Source organism: Sebastes umbrosus, chromosome 20 (genome assembly GCF_015220745.1).
Source record: "Sebastes umbrosus isolate fSebUmb1 chromosome 20, fSebUmb1.pri, whole genome shotgun sequence".
Lineage (NCBI taxonomy): Eukaryota > Metazoa > Chordata > Actinopteri > Perciformes > Sebastidae > Sebastes > Sebastes umbrosus.
In genome coordinates this window covers 2,827,433-2,843,721 of record NC_051288.1, presented here as the reverse complement: position 1 = coordinate 2,843,721, position 16,289 = coordinate 2,827,433, and the positions used below count along the sequence as shown (strand labels likewise).

The following is a 16,289-nucleotide window of genomic DNA, read 5'->3' as shown; positions in this document are numbered from 1 at the left end:
GAACGCTTGAACTGCTAAATGTTCTATAATCTGTCTGTTGACTATCCTGGCTTCTACTGTGGTGTTTCACAGATTACATGACGAATGGGAAATGGGAGCAGAATTTCCTTTTCCCAGGGGGATCCGGGACACGCAACTTGTCTACATCGTCCTCTCCTATGTCCACTCTGAGCTCAAACTACAGAGGGGCAGGCAGCTCCTCCTTCATGACAGACACCACCACCACCACCTACATGTCGGGACAAGGTAAGATGGACGGCAGAAATTAAATCGAGAACAATGTGGAAAAAAAACATCAAGACATTATTTGTGTTTATCTTTGATCTTTCTCTCTTCTTGTAGGAGGCTCTCGTAGACTTGACATGATCGGAGGAGGAGGAGTAGGAGTAGGAGGAGTAGGAGTAGGAGGAGGAGGAGGAGGAGGAGTATACTCATCAGAAGTGATCATGAGGAAGCGCTCAGAGAGCAGGGGTTACTCAGATGAAAACATCCGAGACTCTATCGTCATGGGAGACGTGCCCAAGTTCCCAGATCTAGGTAAGCTTCAGACCTCAGCAGGGGTTTGAATTGATTCCAAAGTAAATGTAAAAGAGATTAGCTTTGTCTCTCTGGTCAAAGTAAGATGTTACTTTGGAGTGTAGTATTTGAGATGCCTCGGCAGGTAAACTGTGCAAGCGCATGAGGCCGATGGGCTTGGACATCTGTTAGCGGGGTTGGGGCTGTTGGCTGACTTTGCAGGAGCTATGCTGACTATCGCCGTTTCTCCCTCCATCCCCTTGTCTCAACTTTGCTCTATTTGCCTTACTTTACCTCTTCCTTTACGTCACTCCCTACCTGCCCACCTTCCCCTCCTACTGTGCTCCTTCCATCGTTCTCTGTGCCTCCTCTCATTACCACCCCTTTGTCCTCCTCCTTTGCCCCCTCTTCTTGCTCGATGCGCCATCAGGTGGGTACGGCTACGCTGGGATGCAGAGCAGCTCTCAGAGCCAGTTCAGCTACAACCTGTCTCAAGGTCCGAGGGCCAGGACCGAGTCTTCAGACGTCAATGAAGCCCTATATAATCTGGACAGGGTGCTCCAGGGTAAGTCTGTTGCACACAAGCATGGAGGCATGGGTTTGCTGGGTGTCTTCAGTCATCTTTACCTCTGCCTGTGTGTGTTGTGTCCCTCTCTGGTCTCCTCTTTAAAGATCTCACCTGCTGTTTTGTGTGTTATAGCCACCACAAATCACTTATCTTACAATACTGTCAACCATTTTTCAGACCGTACCATATGTTTTTAGTTGATTTTTTGCTTTTTAAAGGTGTAATTTGTAACAGTTGTTGGGTTCCTGTTTGTAAACACACCGCCTTCGAAGTTGGCCACACCTCCACAGCTCAACAAGTCGAGAGGGAGAGAGAGAGAGAGCAGCGATGGTCGAGCCAGCTGTAGAGTGACTGAAGAGAGAGAGCGGCGTTAGTGAGAACAAATCAGCAAATCAGAAAAATTAAAATGTTATTTTCTGATTGTTTCCCAGCGGTTACGTTCTAAAACACACAACTAACTCCGCATAACTCTGCGGGAAGGTGCAGAGTTGCCGGATTTTTAATTAATGCACTCTTCCTGTCTTTTTATCAAAGTTATGTTACAGTACCTCATATTGTAATTCAGTGGTAGCAGGGACTGTTTAAAACACCTGTACTCAAGTATGCCGTGACATCAGAGATTCGAGAGTAAGCTAATGCAAAGCAATGCGTTCACATGCTATGTTGTCGATGATTTGAACCCAGAACAGTAAGCGAACATGGTCGTCATCCAAAAGGATTATGTTATTATGGTAATTTCTCAAAGCTGCACTAATAACTGATTTTATATGAACAACGGATCAATGTGAAAGGGGTCGCTTGTAATGATGAACCCACTGAAAATTGTTAGCAAACTCTGCTACAAAGCATCTTTAGCATCTTTCAGCTCATTGTAACGGAAGCCCTGAGAGGCAAGGGAGAAAAAACAAATTCTCTCTTGTGTTTATGACTTAAGAACAAATGTAATAAAGGGATAATATTTTCTAAGTTCCTTCATTTTTCTTTTCATCTTTGAAAACAGGTATGAAAAAAAGTTTTGGCAGGTGAATTTTGTAATTTTTTGTCAGGATCAGCTGTTGTTGTTGTAATACTTATTTTGACCACAAGAGGCTGAAGTGCACCACTATTTCATGTTCTAAATAGGACTAAAAGTATTCTTGATTTCTTCCAGCTGAGTTCTAATTTCTTCGTGTACTCTAAACACAAGGTAGGCTACATATATTGTGTGTTAGCAAACAAATTTCACCTGCCAAAAGATGAAAAAAAAAGTTTTGGCAAGTGAAACTTAGAAAAATGATTCTGACAAAACCTTTTTTTTCACCTGGCAAATCGTATTTCCCCACCTGTTTCACAGATGGGAAAAAAAAATGTAAGTATCTCAGAAAGATTATCCTGGCACTAGCCTGGCATCCTTTTCAACACAGGCGAAAAAAGAATTTAGATCACCAGATTTTTTTTTCTCACTTGCCTCTGTTCATCTTTCAAACAATCAAAAAATCTTGAAAATATAATATGCTTTGGAAAATGGTCAGAAGGATTGCAAAGTACTGTATATGCAATTTTTATAAATAGGTTCAGTCTATACGTGTCTGTCTTTTCACCCCTTATACTCTGAGTCTAAACAGAGATGGACAACAGTTAATAGTGGTCATATCCAACAGTATTCAGACTTTTCTCTGTCTATGTCACCCACCAGATGCTCGACTTTCCCCGGGTGTACCAGACACCCCCAGCAGACTGGTGTTTTCTGCTCTGGGTCCCACTGCCCTCAAAGTCAGCTGGCAGGAGCCCCACTGTGAGAAAGACATCCAGGGCTACTGTGTTATCTACCAGCAGCTCAATGGCGGTAAATGAACCCTGCAAGGACCTTTTGTTTTCATCTTTTCTGTAATAAAGAACTTACATGTTGCTGCATTGGGATACAATGTATATACTTCATATTTTTAAATATAATTTTTAAGTATTTAATGCTGATGCTTAACAAACTGTGTCCCCTCCTGTAGGTGAGATGAAGCGTATTAATGTGACGAACCCAGCAGAGAACTCTGTCATCATCCAGGACCTGCTGCCCAACCAATCCTACCTATTTAAGGTGATGGCTCAGAGCCAGGAGGGCTGGGGTCCAGAGAGAGAGGGAGTCATCACCATCGAGTCCGCTACAGACCCCAACAGTCCCCTCAGCCCCATGCCAGGTACTCATTCTGTGGATGTTTGTGTCACATCTTCTTGGATTACTCCACAGACACATTGGCTGTTTTAATGGCAGTCACCAGAAGAACAATGTCTCTCTTTTGATTCTGTCTCATCTTTCACCATAGGCTCGCCGTTTACTCTGAGCACCCCCAGTGCCCCGGGCCCCCTGGTCTTCACCGCTCTGAGCCCCGATTCCCTGCAGCTCAGCTGGGAGAAACCTCGTAAACCAAACGGAGACATCCTGGGCTACGTAGTCACCTGTGAACAGCTGCATGGTGGAGGTGAGGCTTTCAGTAAAAGAAAGAAACAGATATATGTTTATATCGTTGGTTTGTGCATTTTCTAGGTTCCCGGAAGTCTTTGTTGTGAAAGTATGTTATTTTCTTGTTTCCTCCAGGAGACGTGCGTTCCTTCCAGGTGAACGGGGACAGTGCTGAGACCAGTCTGACCGTTCCAAACCTGACTGAGAACGTCCCCTACAAGTTTAAAGTTCAGGCTCGAACCACACAGGGCTTCGGTCCGGAGAGGGAGGGCATCATCACCATCGAGTCTCAGGATGGAAGTAAGATGAATCCTGCTGACAGAGCTTTTCTTACAAATGAAACTAAAATCTCCCAATAGTGGCTGCTAGAGACCAAAAAGTTCATTACACCCCACAATATGGGTTGTTGACAGTGGGGACATTTGAGGGCCTTATCTTAACAATAGTAGGACTAAAATCTCAAACTGTGTTCTAATGATGGCACTAAAGGAAAGATCATAGGGTCCTAAAGCAAGAGGAGCATGAATGTATTAAACTATGGGACATCATCTGTACAGTGTTGACATTTTGGCGGGAAGGGACGCTGGAGCAAAGCTTGTAGAAAATGGAAGTGTGTTCATCCTCATTTCGGTGTTAATTCTGGGATCATCAATATTTGCAGCAAGTTTCATTGAAATCAGGCCTTTAGATTTAACATCTTGTGTAAAAAAACTGCCAATTTGACCAGAGGATGGTACCTTAAGTCTGCAGTAGGCAGAATATTTTTGACATCATTGGGCAAAAATTCCATAATAACCTTTCAGCATATTGTAATTCAAGAGTTCTGAGAGAAACTAGACTTCTGCTCCTCCTCATGGTTCTGTTTTCAGATATTAAAAAATCTAGCCCGTGACGGGAGACTTTGACCAATCACAGGTCATTTCAGAAAGAGAGAGCGTTCCTATTGGCTGTTCATTCAACACAGGCAGCTGTCAATCACTCACGAACTCCGATCAAACAGTCAAACTAGGCAGTGCTGATCAAATATGAATCAATATTCAGAAAAATCTCGTAGTGTACTGTTTAGCTGTAAAATTTGAAAGTTTGCTTCAGTTGGTGGGCGGTGCTTGGTATTTCCTCAACTGTTCTCAACATGGCGGCCGGGTCACAAACTTTCTCATTTTACAGCTTGTTTGTGTGAGTCTGGTGGCTTGGAAAATACTGTATAACGGCTTCAGTTCCCCACTGGAAAGGGCTGTCTGACGGCGAGGTAAAGCAGTGAAAATATTCTAAATATAGCATACACTTAAACTGATTACGATTTTTTAGGTGGCTAAAATACGTTTTACCTCGCCGTCAGACAACCCTTTCTGACGGGGAAGGTTCGGAGGTCATCAATGTTGTTAGAAATGATCCTCTGTGTAATATGAATATCTGTACCAAAATTCATGGAAATCTGACAAGTAATTATTGAGATTTGTCGCTCTGACGTGCTCTGACGTGCTCTGACGTGCTCTGAGGTGCTCTGACGTGCTCTGACATGACCATCCTACGGCCTAAAATATATTCAGCATTTAAATGTACTTAAAGATTTCAGTATCATCATCTCTGACATTCTAGTACATAACAGTATTCTAAGTATTTCTTTCCTTCCTGGCTCCCCATAGGCGCTATGTCTCAGTACACCAGCCAATCATCTCAGTACGGTAACAACCAATCAATGACGAGGAGGGAAGTTTTCCAAATGCCAACGGATGTGAGCACGCTGACCAACGTCTCCCACACCATGATCAACGACCCCTACTACTCAGGTACAAGTTCAGCTTCAGTTTCACTCCTGTTCTCTTAAAAAACATCAATAAAATGTATTACAACATTAATACCAACTGCTCTGTTCTAATAGACGGGATGATGATGACCACTCAGCACACAGAGACCAGCGGCATGGTGACCCGTCAAGTCACCAAGGAAGTGGTTCAGAGGAGCGTCACGGGAGGAACCACCATCACAAAGAAGATGTTTTACGAATCTTAAGGGTCTTATTTAACTAATGAACCAGCCAAAGGTCCAACAACATGATGAGGAATCATATCTGAGATTCTCTTTTAAAAAGAGTCAGCTTCAGACTGCTCGCACACGATCAGTGTTTGGTTCTACATGCGTGTGTGGGTGTGAGATTCTGCGACCAACAACAAGATTTCATGTGATAAATAGATGGAGAGGAGGCCGTTCTCTGTTACAACCCGTGGCCACTTTCCTCCACAGATGAGGATCATTTCAACATTTACATCCATTTTCACTGCTGCTTCTGATGCATTTCATCTCAGTGTCTTTCCACTGAAAGGGATACTCAATTTGCTTTGCCCGGGGTCCACTTTTGCAAAATGACAGGAGGCCAGGAGCCAGTTGATAAACACACATGAATAATGTTCATCAGATAAAATGATTGAACATGAAAAGGCCCATAAATCATCTTTCTTTGAAATTCTTTATTTTCAAATTAACTGACGTATTAAAGCTAGGGTTGGTAATGTTCTTCAAAAGCACTTTTTGTTATATTTGTTGAAATTTTCATTACATCCCGACAGCAATCAGGTCAAATGCTCTGACCAAAAAAAAAGAAATCCGGTATCTGTCAGTATCCGTCCAATCATTTCATTCGGCCCGAATGTAATGATTGGATGGGCTACCTGTCTGTCTGTCTGCGGGCACTCTGTCCGTGCACTCATTCTGCGTCACCGGAGTCTTCCAAAAGCTGCTAGCTTGACAGCTGTGACTAACAATAGTCATGTATGTTGTTTACGTTCATAATGATCATTTTGGGGGAGTGGCTTTGGAGGGAGGCTTGAAGGGACGGACTGTCAGTCCTGCCGACTTGGCAACTTTCTCTCTAGATTTAGGGACTTTTGTTAGCAGCTAGTGCTGCTAGCTACTTTCATTGGGAAAGAGTTGGCAACCCTGGGCTGGGTTTTCGGTTGGATCATTTTTTTAAATCTAGCGTACTCTTGCTCTCAACATTACCAACCCTAGCTTTAATTAAATTAACTTGGATTGACACTAGGCCCCATATGACAGATAAATAAGATATTTCACTGCATTTAATAGCTGCAACTGCATTTCAGTTGTAAATGCTTTAGCTACATTTGAAAGATATATTATGTTATACAACATTAAACATAGCTGGAGGGGCGTTTCTAGGATTTGCGGACATTCAGGGCTCAGCCTGGACCTCAGTCAGGGGGTCTGGGATCCTCCCCTCCCCATAAACAAGCTCTATTATGCACTCTGGCACCTTATTTACATTAAAAGTACAAATAAAAATGCCAACTGTGAATCAATTTATTCTCATTGTGAATTATAAAATGGTTGGCGAGCCACCTGGTACACTATCGCGGGCCAGAGTTGGCCCACTGGCTGTAAGTTGAGTATCACTGACTTAGACTCCAGTCCCTCTGTTGGTCCAGATCTGATAACACACACCAGGGCTTTAAATCAGGGCCAGCACGGGCCAGTAATCTGACTGCAGTTCAGTAATCCAAAGTGACCTTGTCCCCTCATCTCCTGTCCTCCACCTGTCTATAAGGCTGTTTTGACTGTTTCAGGTTAAACCCACCAAGTTTCAATAGAAATTGCTGCGGATGTTTCATAAGTTTCATCATTTTCACCCGAGTGGTCTTTTTATCCCGAGTGATCAACAGTATAAAAGTGGTATATTTGGGACATCTGTTCATAGATTTGTATTATATTAAAGTGTGATGACGTTTTTTTTTCCAAGCATATTTAATACTTTTTAAGATTTTTTACTTCCGCAGACTGACATTAAATAATGCCAAATATAGAGGTATTTCCGCAAACACACGTCGGTGCTTGTATTGCTCATTTATATGCATTTCCTTACTGACGAGCATGATTTTACAACACAGGCAAATGATCAAAAATATATTTGTTTTAACATGTTTTTGCATTTCTTAATGTTTTTATACTCAACAATGTGGTATACACTGCTTCAAGTTGATACTTTTCATATGCTTCTTTTCACTGCAAGGACATTGTATTTAGCATTGTGTAACATTTGAGCAATGAGATCTTGATATTTTAGAGAAGCGGTACGTAAAGACAGAAAGATTGTATTAAAGTCCTACTGTATTCTGGCTCCGCGTTTTGTTGAAAATGCTTTTGTAAAACAAAGAGAGGATATTTTTGTCATAAAAACCCAAGGTGGATAAGTGGATGAACCTATCACCAAAAACACTGATGTACGTTTGATCAACATGTATCACTTACCTTTAAACTGTTTTTTTTTGCATTGTTTCTTTTTTTTTGGTATGTCAGTTCTATTGCACAATAAAGATTTGAAATAAAAACACTTCTATGTTTCCCTAGATCTGTGACCACGGAAGACAAGTTGCAGCATTTCCAGTTCATTTATTGACGTTTTGGGGGGGAAAAATGCCATCTTAATATTGCACGCATAAACAATAAAGACAAACACAGCTGCAGAAGCAAGCCTGGCAAATGTTTGCGGGAGACAAAGAAGCAAACAGCGAGCATCGACTCATCACATGCGTCAACCTGTGCGTGTTAGCAAGCAAGCCCTCATGAGCTGCACTGTTTCACTGCATCCTTTCACAGTGCATTCATGCTTTTAGAACATTTGTGAAGTTAGTTTTGCAAGTTTCATCTCTAAGTAATAAAAAAAAGCTATCAAAAAAACACATTTCCATATCTCCATTGCGGCATGAAAACCTTGCAGCTACAGTTCAGTTTTCACTTTAAATGAAAAAACATGGTTCTTTGTTCTCAAAGCTTATTGGACAGTGTGGAAAAAAAACCCCATCTCCATTCAGCTACAAACACGCCTTCAAATATTCATCCTTACAATACAAATAGTCAAATGCTGTATGTCTCCATGAAGGCAGAGTAACAGGAAGTGTAATGCAGAATGATGGCGGCTCTCGTCCCTGTGTGACATCACAACCTCACGACCCCCCAGAAAGAGTCCGTCTTTTAGTCCAGAACCAAACTAAAAGCACAGACTCTGTGAGCTACTGAGGATCAGGACTGGTTGATGTGTGTGAAGCAGTTCAGGTCCAGAGGCAGGGCCCTGGACAGAGGCACGGCTGTCGGACGTCTGCGGGCCTGATCAGCAGGTCTTTGACCACCTCCACGGTCCCGAACACGGGCAGCAGCTCCTCTGTGAACTTCTCGTTGTAGGTGTACAGGTGGGAGCGCTTCTCCACGTCGTAGAAAGACAGCTGGCCCTGCTCGTAGTCCAGGTACACCCCTACTTTCCTGGGCGCCAGGCTCTGTGTTAGCGGGGTGGCGGGCACCGTCAGGGCCTTCAGATCCATGCCCCTCTCCAGGCGGAGGGTCAGGTAGCCCGTATCGGTGGTGAGCGAGCGGAAGCCCTGCCTCACCGCAGACGCCTTAGCCACGCCTAGCCGCCAGTCACGCTCGCCCACCTCCACCTCCCAGTAGTGGCGTCCGGAAGCGTAGCCCTCCTGGCCCACGGCGCACCACCAGCCGTCGAAGCGTCGGCGGCACCGCGGGACTTCCCGGCGCTCCAGGCCGCACCGCATGCGCTTTTCGTCACCAGATATGAGCAGGTTTGCGTTGGCTGAGTCTGAGTCCAGAGTGACGTCCTCTGTGGAGTTACAGACCAGGAAGAGAAGATTATAAATCTGATAATAACAGATTTAATAACTGAAAAAAAATTGATTTGCAAAATGTTTTCATACCTGCAGCATCGCAAATCCAGTTCCACACTGTAAAGAAATAGAAGTGAAACTCTTTAAAGCTGCAATATGTTTTATATTATCAGTAGATCCAATGACTGTGAGTAATGAGTAAGGAGTTGCTCCTAGTGATGGAGCTAGGCATGGGACCATATGAACATTTCATGTCAACATTATCCTGGCCAAAATACTTGAGATTCACGGCATTATCCCGATAATCATCAAAACATGAATAACAATGAAACTATCTTAAATAAGGTAATCATAAATCGTAAGGCCCCCCTCCATATATAAAGGATACATTAAAAAGTAGCTGTTCTTTCTTAAATGATAATTCCTGTACTTTTAAATCAGGCTCTATTTTTCACTTCTCTACCATTAAGGCTGTCACAATATCAGATTTTCACTACACGATTATTGTGGCCAAAAGAATTCATGATAATGACGTTATCGTGATATCTATAGAAAATTTGAAAAAGTAATAATAATAATAATATCAGTCAAATTCTTCTTTAGCTTTTATCGTGCGTTTTGTCTCTTTTATGTAAAAAATACTGTTTTTATGAATGTAGTTTGGGGGATTTGAATAGAGCGATATAACGGCTTCAGTTCCCCGAAAGAGCTGTCTGATGGCGAGGTAATAAAAAAATCAACATCAGTTTAAGTGTACGCAATATTGAGAATTTTTTCACCGGTTTACCTCGCCGTCAGACAGCCCTTTCTGACCGGTAACTGAAACCGCTATATTGCTCTCTTCAAAGCCACCAGACTACATTCACAAAAACAGTAATTTTACCTCTCAGAACGCAGGAGTTGCTTGTCTACCACTGCACCGATTGGTTCCGTGCCGGTACTCCTGTCTGCTTCTCCAAACTGGGAGCGTGCCGACCGCCATCTAAGTTACTGTGTGTGGCGTTAATACACTGACTATAAGGATGTATATATACTGTACATGTAGCAGCGTCATCATGCAGAAACCGTTTTTAGAAGGGCTTGGGAAAATAGCATTTTGACGCTAAAACATATGTAGTTCAACCAAAGTTTGAATGTTCAGATTTGAATACATAAGGAACACCACTGGGAAGCTACAGAATGATAGAAAAAAATATAACAATGGACCCTCCCCTTTAGTCCAGAATAATGAATATAAATATTATAAAGCTATAGTTAATCAGAACAAACATCGGAAGTAAGCCCGCACAAAAATAAGGAAATAAAATGGTGTATTTTAAAGAAAGGTTATCATGATGTTTATCATTACCGAGGTAAAAGACAATGTGTAAGGGATAATGTACAGTGAGTCGGTCATTGTTGTGAAATAAACCCTGACCACTAGCTGTACATTATACCACTTATTACACGGCTACTTACTTAAGAAATCAATAATTTGACACAAAACGATCCGACATCAGAACTGCGTCCATAGCAACGGTCTGTTATACATAGCAACGGTTTGTTATAAACAGCAACGGTCTGTTATACATAGCAACGGTTTGTTATACACAGCAACGGTCTGTTATACATAGCAACGGTCTGTTATACATAGCAACGGTCTGTTATACACAGCAACGGTATGTTATACACAGCAACGGTCTGTTATACATAGCAACGGTCTGCTATAAAGAAATAACAGACTGTAGAACGCTGTGATGCTCCAATCAGAATAGAGTATTCAACAATGCCGTGTAATAAATATTGATATACAGTATATGTATTTTAGATCGTTTCACCCAGTCCCAGTCAACATATGAATAAACAATGAAACTGATTAGTTGCAGCACAGCCACTAACATGGTGATTTAATTTCAGGGTGATTCTCTTCATCAATAGTGAGGAGGAGGGTTCCTACTCACCGCTGTGGGGGATGTAGCGTGCAGCGTCTGGAAGAAGAAAAGGATTACTGTGATTATCAATCAAGAGATTCATTCATCACCAAAATCCTCCCTCGTACTCCTTTCCCGCACTATCCTCTAATCACGTATCGATCCTGATTAGTTCTAATGAAAGTGACTCATCAAGTTTCACTCCTGAGGCAAACGTTGATTAACTGCTACTGTGCGCACACACACACACACACACACACACAAACACACACACACACCTACAGTTATAATCAATAGTAAGTCACACGTTACACAGCATCTTGAAGGCTTTTTCCTTCGTTTTTCAAATGTGCTTCTTTATCTTTCACAAGTTAACGAGAGCTACTTTAGAATGCACTCACCGATATTCTGGCTCCTCTGCTTGCTCACCAGCCACTGCTTCGTCACATCCTCCTAAACACATGAAGGCAGACGATGGAAACGTAAAGACACCGCAGGCCATGGTGAGGTTTACAATGAGATACAGAAATGATAGCCTGGCTGGATGTCACACTGTTTACACTGTTCAACTGACAGCATCATGTTTTTGTTTTTTTTTTAATTAAAGCTGGAGTAGGCAGATTGGAGCAAATATGATTTGAAAAAAAATGTTATTTTTATAAAATGGTCACCATATCCTGACAGTAGTGCATGGGACAGGTAATCTGAAAAAAAATCATGTGCCTCTGTGTCCTCCGGTGCTCCTAATGGCATCTGCAAGATTTCACTGACCGGAGGAAAACAACCAATCAGAGCCGACCTGGAGCCTTGCCGTCTCTGAGCAGCTGTCAATCACTCACAAACTCTGATCAAACGGTCAAACTAGGCAGCGCTGATCAAATATGAGTCAATATTCTGTTACTGTAATGTCTATTTCTCTCCTCAGATGTTCTCAGAATCATCTTGTAGTGTACTGTTTAGCTGTAACATGAGAAAGTTTGTGACCCGGCAGCCGTGTTGAGATCAGTTGAGGAAATACCAAGCACCGCCCACCAGCCGGAGCACACTCTCTCATTTTACAGCTGAACAGTACACTACAAAATGTTTCTGAGAACATTTGAGGGGAGAAATAAGTATAACAGTAATAAAATATTCAGATTAATATTTGATCAGCGCTGCCTAATTTGACCAGAGTTTGTGATTGATTGACAGCTGCCTCCGTTGAATGAACAGTCAATAGGAACGCTCTCTATCTCTCAATGAAATGACCTGTGATTGGTCAAAGTCTCCCGTTACAGGCTAGATTTTCTAAAGCCTGAAAACAGAGCCAAGAGGAGGAGCAGAAGTCTAGTTATCTCTCAGAACACTTGAATTACAATATGCTGAAAGGTTATTATGGAATTTTTGCTCATATTCTGCCTACTGCCTCCTTAAATCTAAATAACACACTGCTTATCCCATCACTGGTAATCAGGGAAATGTTGTGACAGACATCCAGACCTTGACGGGGCTGTCTGCATTCATCACGGCCAGCATGACGAGCTCCATGGCTGGGAGCAGGTTGGGGAGACGCCCCCTCTTCCACTGAAACTCCAGGTCGTCCAGCATCATGAGCACGGGCTCACCTGGCCACACGGTGGGCTGAAGAGAGAAACAATGAACGTGATCCATGTTTACTCACTGAAGTGTTTACCCAGAGTATGATGGGATGATTGTCAGGGCAGGGTTTAACGTAATCATCTTTATCAGACGCAAGGAGGGAACTGGGTCAGATTTTAATCACCAACCAGCCATATAGAAAACAAGCCGCCACACATCACACTCAGCGTCCACCATCCTGTACTCACCTGAGGTCTGCTTTTAATCTCCCGTGTCCAGTCCATGATGACTCTCTTGTGGGGCCCCATGTCGCACTCCCCCCCTGCCTCCAGTATGCAGAGCAGGTGTCCCTTCCAGTCCTTCTTCTCTGGTTTCTCACAATGGTATTCAGACAGGATGATCCTCGGCTGAACACAAACATGAAAGCAGATCTGCAACCATTAGTTGATTGACACAAACTTAAACTATTCTAATAAGTCATTTTTGTGCAAAAATGGCACCAAACAAAGCTGTTTTTCAGCCCCTCAAATATGAAGATTTCCTGCTTTTCAGCAAAAGCAGAACATCCAGAAAGCATGTCGTTTCATAAGTTATTGTAGACAACTGTTGGCCGTACGTACCTGTACTCTCTTCTCCAACACGGCAGCCCATTCCACAATGAAATCACGACACACGCCGGCCAGCCAGATGTCCTCGCTGGTCCAGATGTGGCTGAGGATGTTTGACCTCTGGTTCACAGATGTACAGTACGTAATAGTGGTGAGATATACTGCAGATGCATGTTTGCATGTGGCATAAACAACGGATAGAGAAAGAGCTTACCTGGCAAATTTTGTTGAGTTCTCGGGCCAACTCCATGATAAATAACTGACTCTCCACCAGCGGATCCTTCTTCTCGAGCTTCACTCGCTTACGAGACTCCTGGAGCAAAGAAACAGAGGGTACAAAAAATATATTTTCTCATACAAATGTAGCACTTGCAACGAATACTGTGCCATCACAGGAGTCGTATACCTTGAGTCGGATCTTGAGCTTTTTGGCTGGCTCGATGAGGAACTGCAGGCAGTCCTTCATCATGCTGATAGCCGGAGAGCGAGGCAGAGGCCCTGTGGTACAATAATATAAAAAGCTTTAGCACACTGGCACACACTCAGTCAAGAGCCGGAGCTGAAGTGCAGCTGACTGGGCTCGCGTCGCCCACACAAATCGATGAGAGAACAGAAATCTGTAATTTATGAGAGGTGGCAAAAGGTATGTAGAGAAAGAGAGAAAAGCACTGCAGAACTTTCATCACACCGCTGCACTGGCGGTCCACAGAGACCTCATTATTAGGCACTGAGGAGGAGGAGGAAAGAGGACCGTCGGTAGAAGAGTGGAAAGAGACAGAACACCCACTCAACACACACAACCACAAAGTGAGAGGCACATTGTAGAAACAGGCAAAAAAATATTGCACGTTAACAGGATTTCCTGACGCGTGTGTGGGTCGATGCATCTTGATCACGGCCTTGAAATTGGAAATGTATTCCCAAGGAGATCTGAGACAGCAGCACTTTTAAAACAGTGCGGAGGGTGCGGGGGAGCGTTGGACCAGTTTGCTGTTGATTCAGCAGTCCACCCCTTGCACGCCAGTTTGATGCGCTGAGGGGATTTGCTGTTCTTTTCTGTGATGTAGGGCGAGCAGCCGTGCCAAAGGATGCTGCTGTACTGACTCTGCAAGGACTGAAGAGAATATATGCTATTGAGAGTTTTGGCAGAAAGTTATATATGTATATATATATATATGTGTTAGGATAGATGATACATAAATGAATGCTTTTCTGAATTGTGTGGCTATGATAATGATCACTAAGTACAATGACTTGAAAGGGCACACTGTGGTGAAAATGGTACGCACATTTTCAAAATTCATACATGTTATTCCTATCGTCTAAGACAGTCCAAAAAAATTAGTAAACATGAACAACTCTCTCCCAAATCCAAAAAATAGAGTGGTAAAACTCAAATATGTGACGTCATCGGGTATAAAGTTTGGAGCCGCTCCATAGACAATGAATGGGAGACTGATTTCGTGGACCCACAGAATGTTTGTTTTCTTTTTTTTTATACATAAATGAGCTTTATTCCATTGTAGAGTTCCCAGTTGTGCAACTGAAAATGTCCCCATACACTCAAAACATTCCCCTGGGAGCAGCTCCACACTTTACACCCTATGACATCACAAGTTTGAGGTTTAGCGCTCTAGTTTTGGGATTTGGGAGAGCGTTGTTCATGTTTAATAATATTTTTTGGACGGTCCTACACCATAGGAATAACATGTATAAATTTTTAAAATGGGTGTAGTGTCCCTTTAAACCCCCTGAGGCCATGGCACGTGCTGAAAGGAAGAATCGTGTTAACTAATGAAGTAGATACAGCAACTAGATTTGAAATACATTTCAGCATGTAGGTGGCGGAGGAGCTGGAAGATTAGAGGAAATCCAGGATTACCTCCTCTGCTGCTGCACAAACCAGCTAGAGACTTTCTATATTAGGACTGACAGCCTGCAAGGCACTATCAAAGCAAACAAACTGGAATTCACCACGCACATAACGGGGATTATATTATCTTATAATAATTGAAAGAATGTTATTGAAATATATATCAACATAGGCCTACTTTTAGGAGTAGTCTCTATTTCCTGACGTCATCAAAATGAATCGTTTTCAAATGTTAGTGCTACAAATAAACAAATAAACTACCCTCATGCGCTGTTATCCATAAATGAACAACGACCACTAACAGGCAAAATCTGTGAAAGAGGTTTAAAGTCTGACCTTGTTACAGGAGAATGTTCGGCTGATAAGTTTGCGCAGCTCCTCTGTGATGTTAGTCTGTAAACTGGGACTCATGTAGAGCTCTGATGTCCTCCAGAGATGCTCCTCTTCATCCAGAGATGCTCCTCTTCATCACCGCTTCATCACTCTACTCAACTGCGGCACGAGAAACGGAGCGCGCGCTCTTATCTGCCTCCGCCTCCACTGAGCTGCAGGTTGATAGAAGAGGCGCGAGAGGTCGCCAGAGCTGCACTGGAGCTGCTGTCTGTCTCTCACCAGCTAGTCTCACACTTTGTGTCTCTCACCAGCTAGTCTCACACTCTGTGTCTCTCACCAGCTAATCTCACTCTGTCTCTTACCAGCTAGTCTCTCACTAGCTAGTCTCTCACTGTCTCTTACCAGCTGGTCTCTCACTGTCTCTCACCAGCTAGTCTCTCACTCTGTGTCTCACCAGGTAGTCTCTCACTCTGTGTCTCTCACCAGCTAGTCTCTCACTGTCTCTCACCAACTAGTCTCACACTTTGTGTCTCTCACCAGCTAGTCTCTCACTGTCTCTCACCAGCTAGTCTCACACTGTCTCTCGCCAGCTAGTCTCTCACTCTGTCTCACCAGCTAGTCTCTCACTCTGTGTCTCTCACCAGCTAGTCTCACACTCTGTGTCTCTCACCAGCTAGTCTCTCACTGTCTCTCACCAGCTAGTCTCACACTGTCTCTCGCCAGCTAGTCTCTCACTCTGTCTCACCAGCTAGTCTCTCACTCTGTGTCTCACCAGCTAGTCTCTCACTCTGTGTCTCACCAGGTAGTCTCTCACTCTGTGTCTCTCACTCTGTGTCTCTCAC

The 16,289-nt window shown here is 43.2% G+C and overlaps 2 protein-coding genes across 5 annotated transcripts in view; one reads left to right on the top strand and one right to left on the bottom strand.

Annotated features, from left to right (window-relative positions):
• itgb4 (integrin, beta 4) overlaps positions 1-7,863 on the top strand; it is a 38,267-nt gene extending 30,404 nt beyond the window's left edge. For 2 of the 4 annotated variants that reach the window (XM_037754877.1, XM_037754878.1), the window contains exons 34-42: positions 73-246; positions 343-537; positions 947-1,081; positions 2,760-2,909; positions 3,067-3,255; positions 3,382-3,537; positions 3,654-3,818; positions 5,165-5,308; positions 5,401-5,542. In XM_037754877.1, the coding sequence (XP_037610805.1) occupies positions 73-246; positions 343-537; positions 947-1,081; positions 2,760-2,909; positions 3,067-3,255; positions 3,382-3,537; positions 3,654-3,818; positions 5,165-5,308; positions 5,401-5,531 (1,439 nt within the window). In that variant the 3' untranslated portion in view covers positions 5,532-5,542. Of the gene's footprint in view, positions 1-72; positions 247-342; positions 538-946; positions 1,082-2,759; positions 2,910-3,066; positions 3,256-3,381; positions 3,538-3,653; positions 3,819-5,164; positions 5,309-5,400 lie in introns of all 4 variants that reach the window. The other 2 variants (XM_037754879.1, XM_037754881.1) reach the window with 2 other exon arrangements.
• Positions 7,864-7,906: 43 nt separating this feature from the next.
• Positions 7,907-15,803, bottom strand: zgc:194990 (uncharacterized protein LOC568410 homolog). Its single transcript, XM_037754882.1, has 10 exons — positions 15,451-15,803; positions 13,648-13,739; positions 13,456-13,554; positions 13,254-13,361; positions 12,882-13,040; positions 12,535-12,675; positions 11,457-11,508; positions 11,086-11,112; positions 9,236-9,262; positions 7,907-9,141 (listed from the first exon to the last, which is right to left on the bottom strand). Exons 2-10 carry the CDS (start codon positions 13,708-13,710, stop codon positions 8,582-8,584), a joined length of 1,236 nt encoding a protein of 411 aa, XP_037610810.1. The 5' UTR covers positions 13,711-13,739; positions 15,451-15,803; the 3' UTR covers positions 7,907-8,581.
• Positions 15,804-16,289: the final 486 nt, after the last annotated feature.

Bases quoted from the DNA above. Each gene is read 5' to 3' on its own strand.
- zgc:194990 (XM_037754882.1), bottom strand. From the start codon at position 13,710: ATGATGAAGGACTGCCTGCAGTTCCTCATCGAGCCAGCCAAAAAGCTC. The intron at 13,362-13,455 runs GTAAGCTCTTTC...TCTGTGAACCAG, and splicing joins AACTCAACAAAATTTGCCAG to AGGTCAAACATCCTCAGCCA. The intron at 12,676-12,881 runs GTGAGTACAGGA...TTCTCTCTTCAG, and splicing joins AGATTAAAAGCAGACCTCAG to CCCACCGTGTGGCCAGGTGA.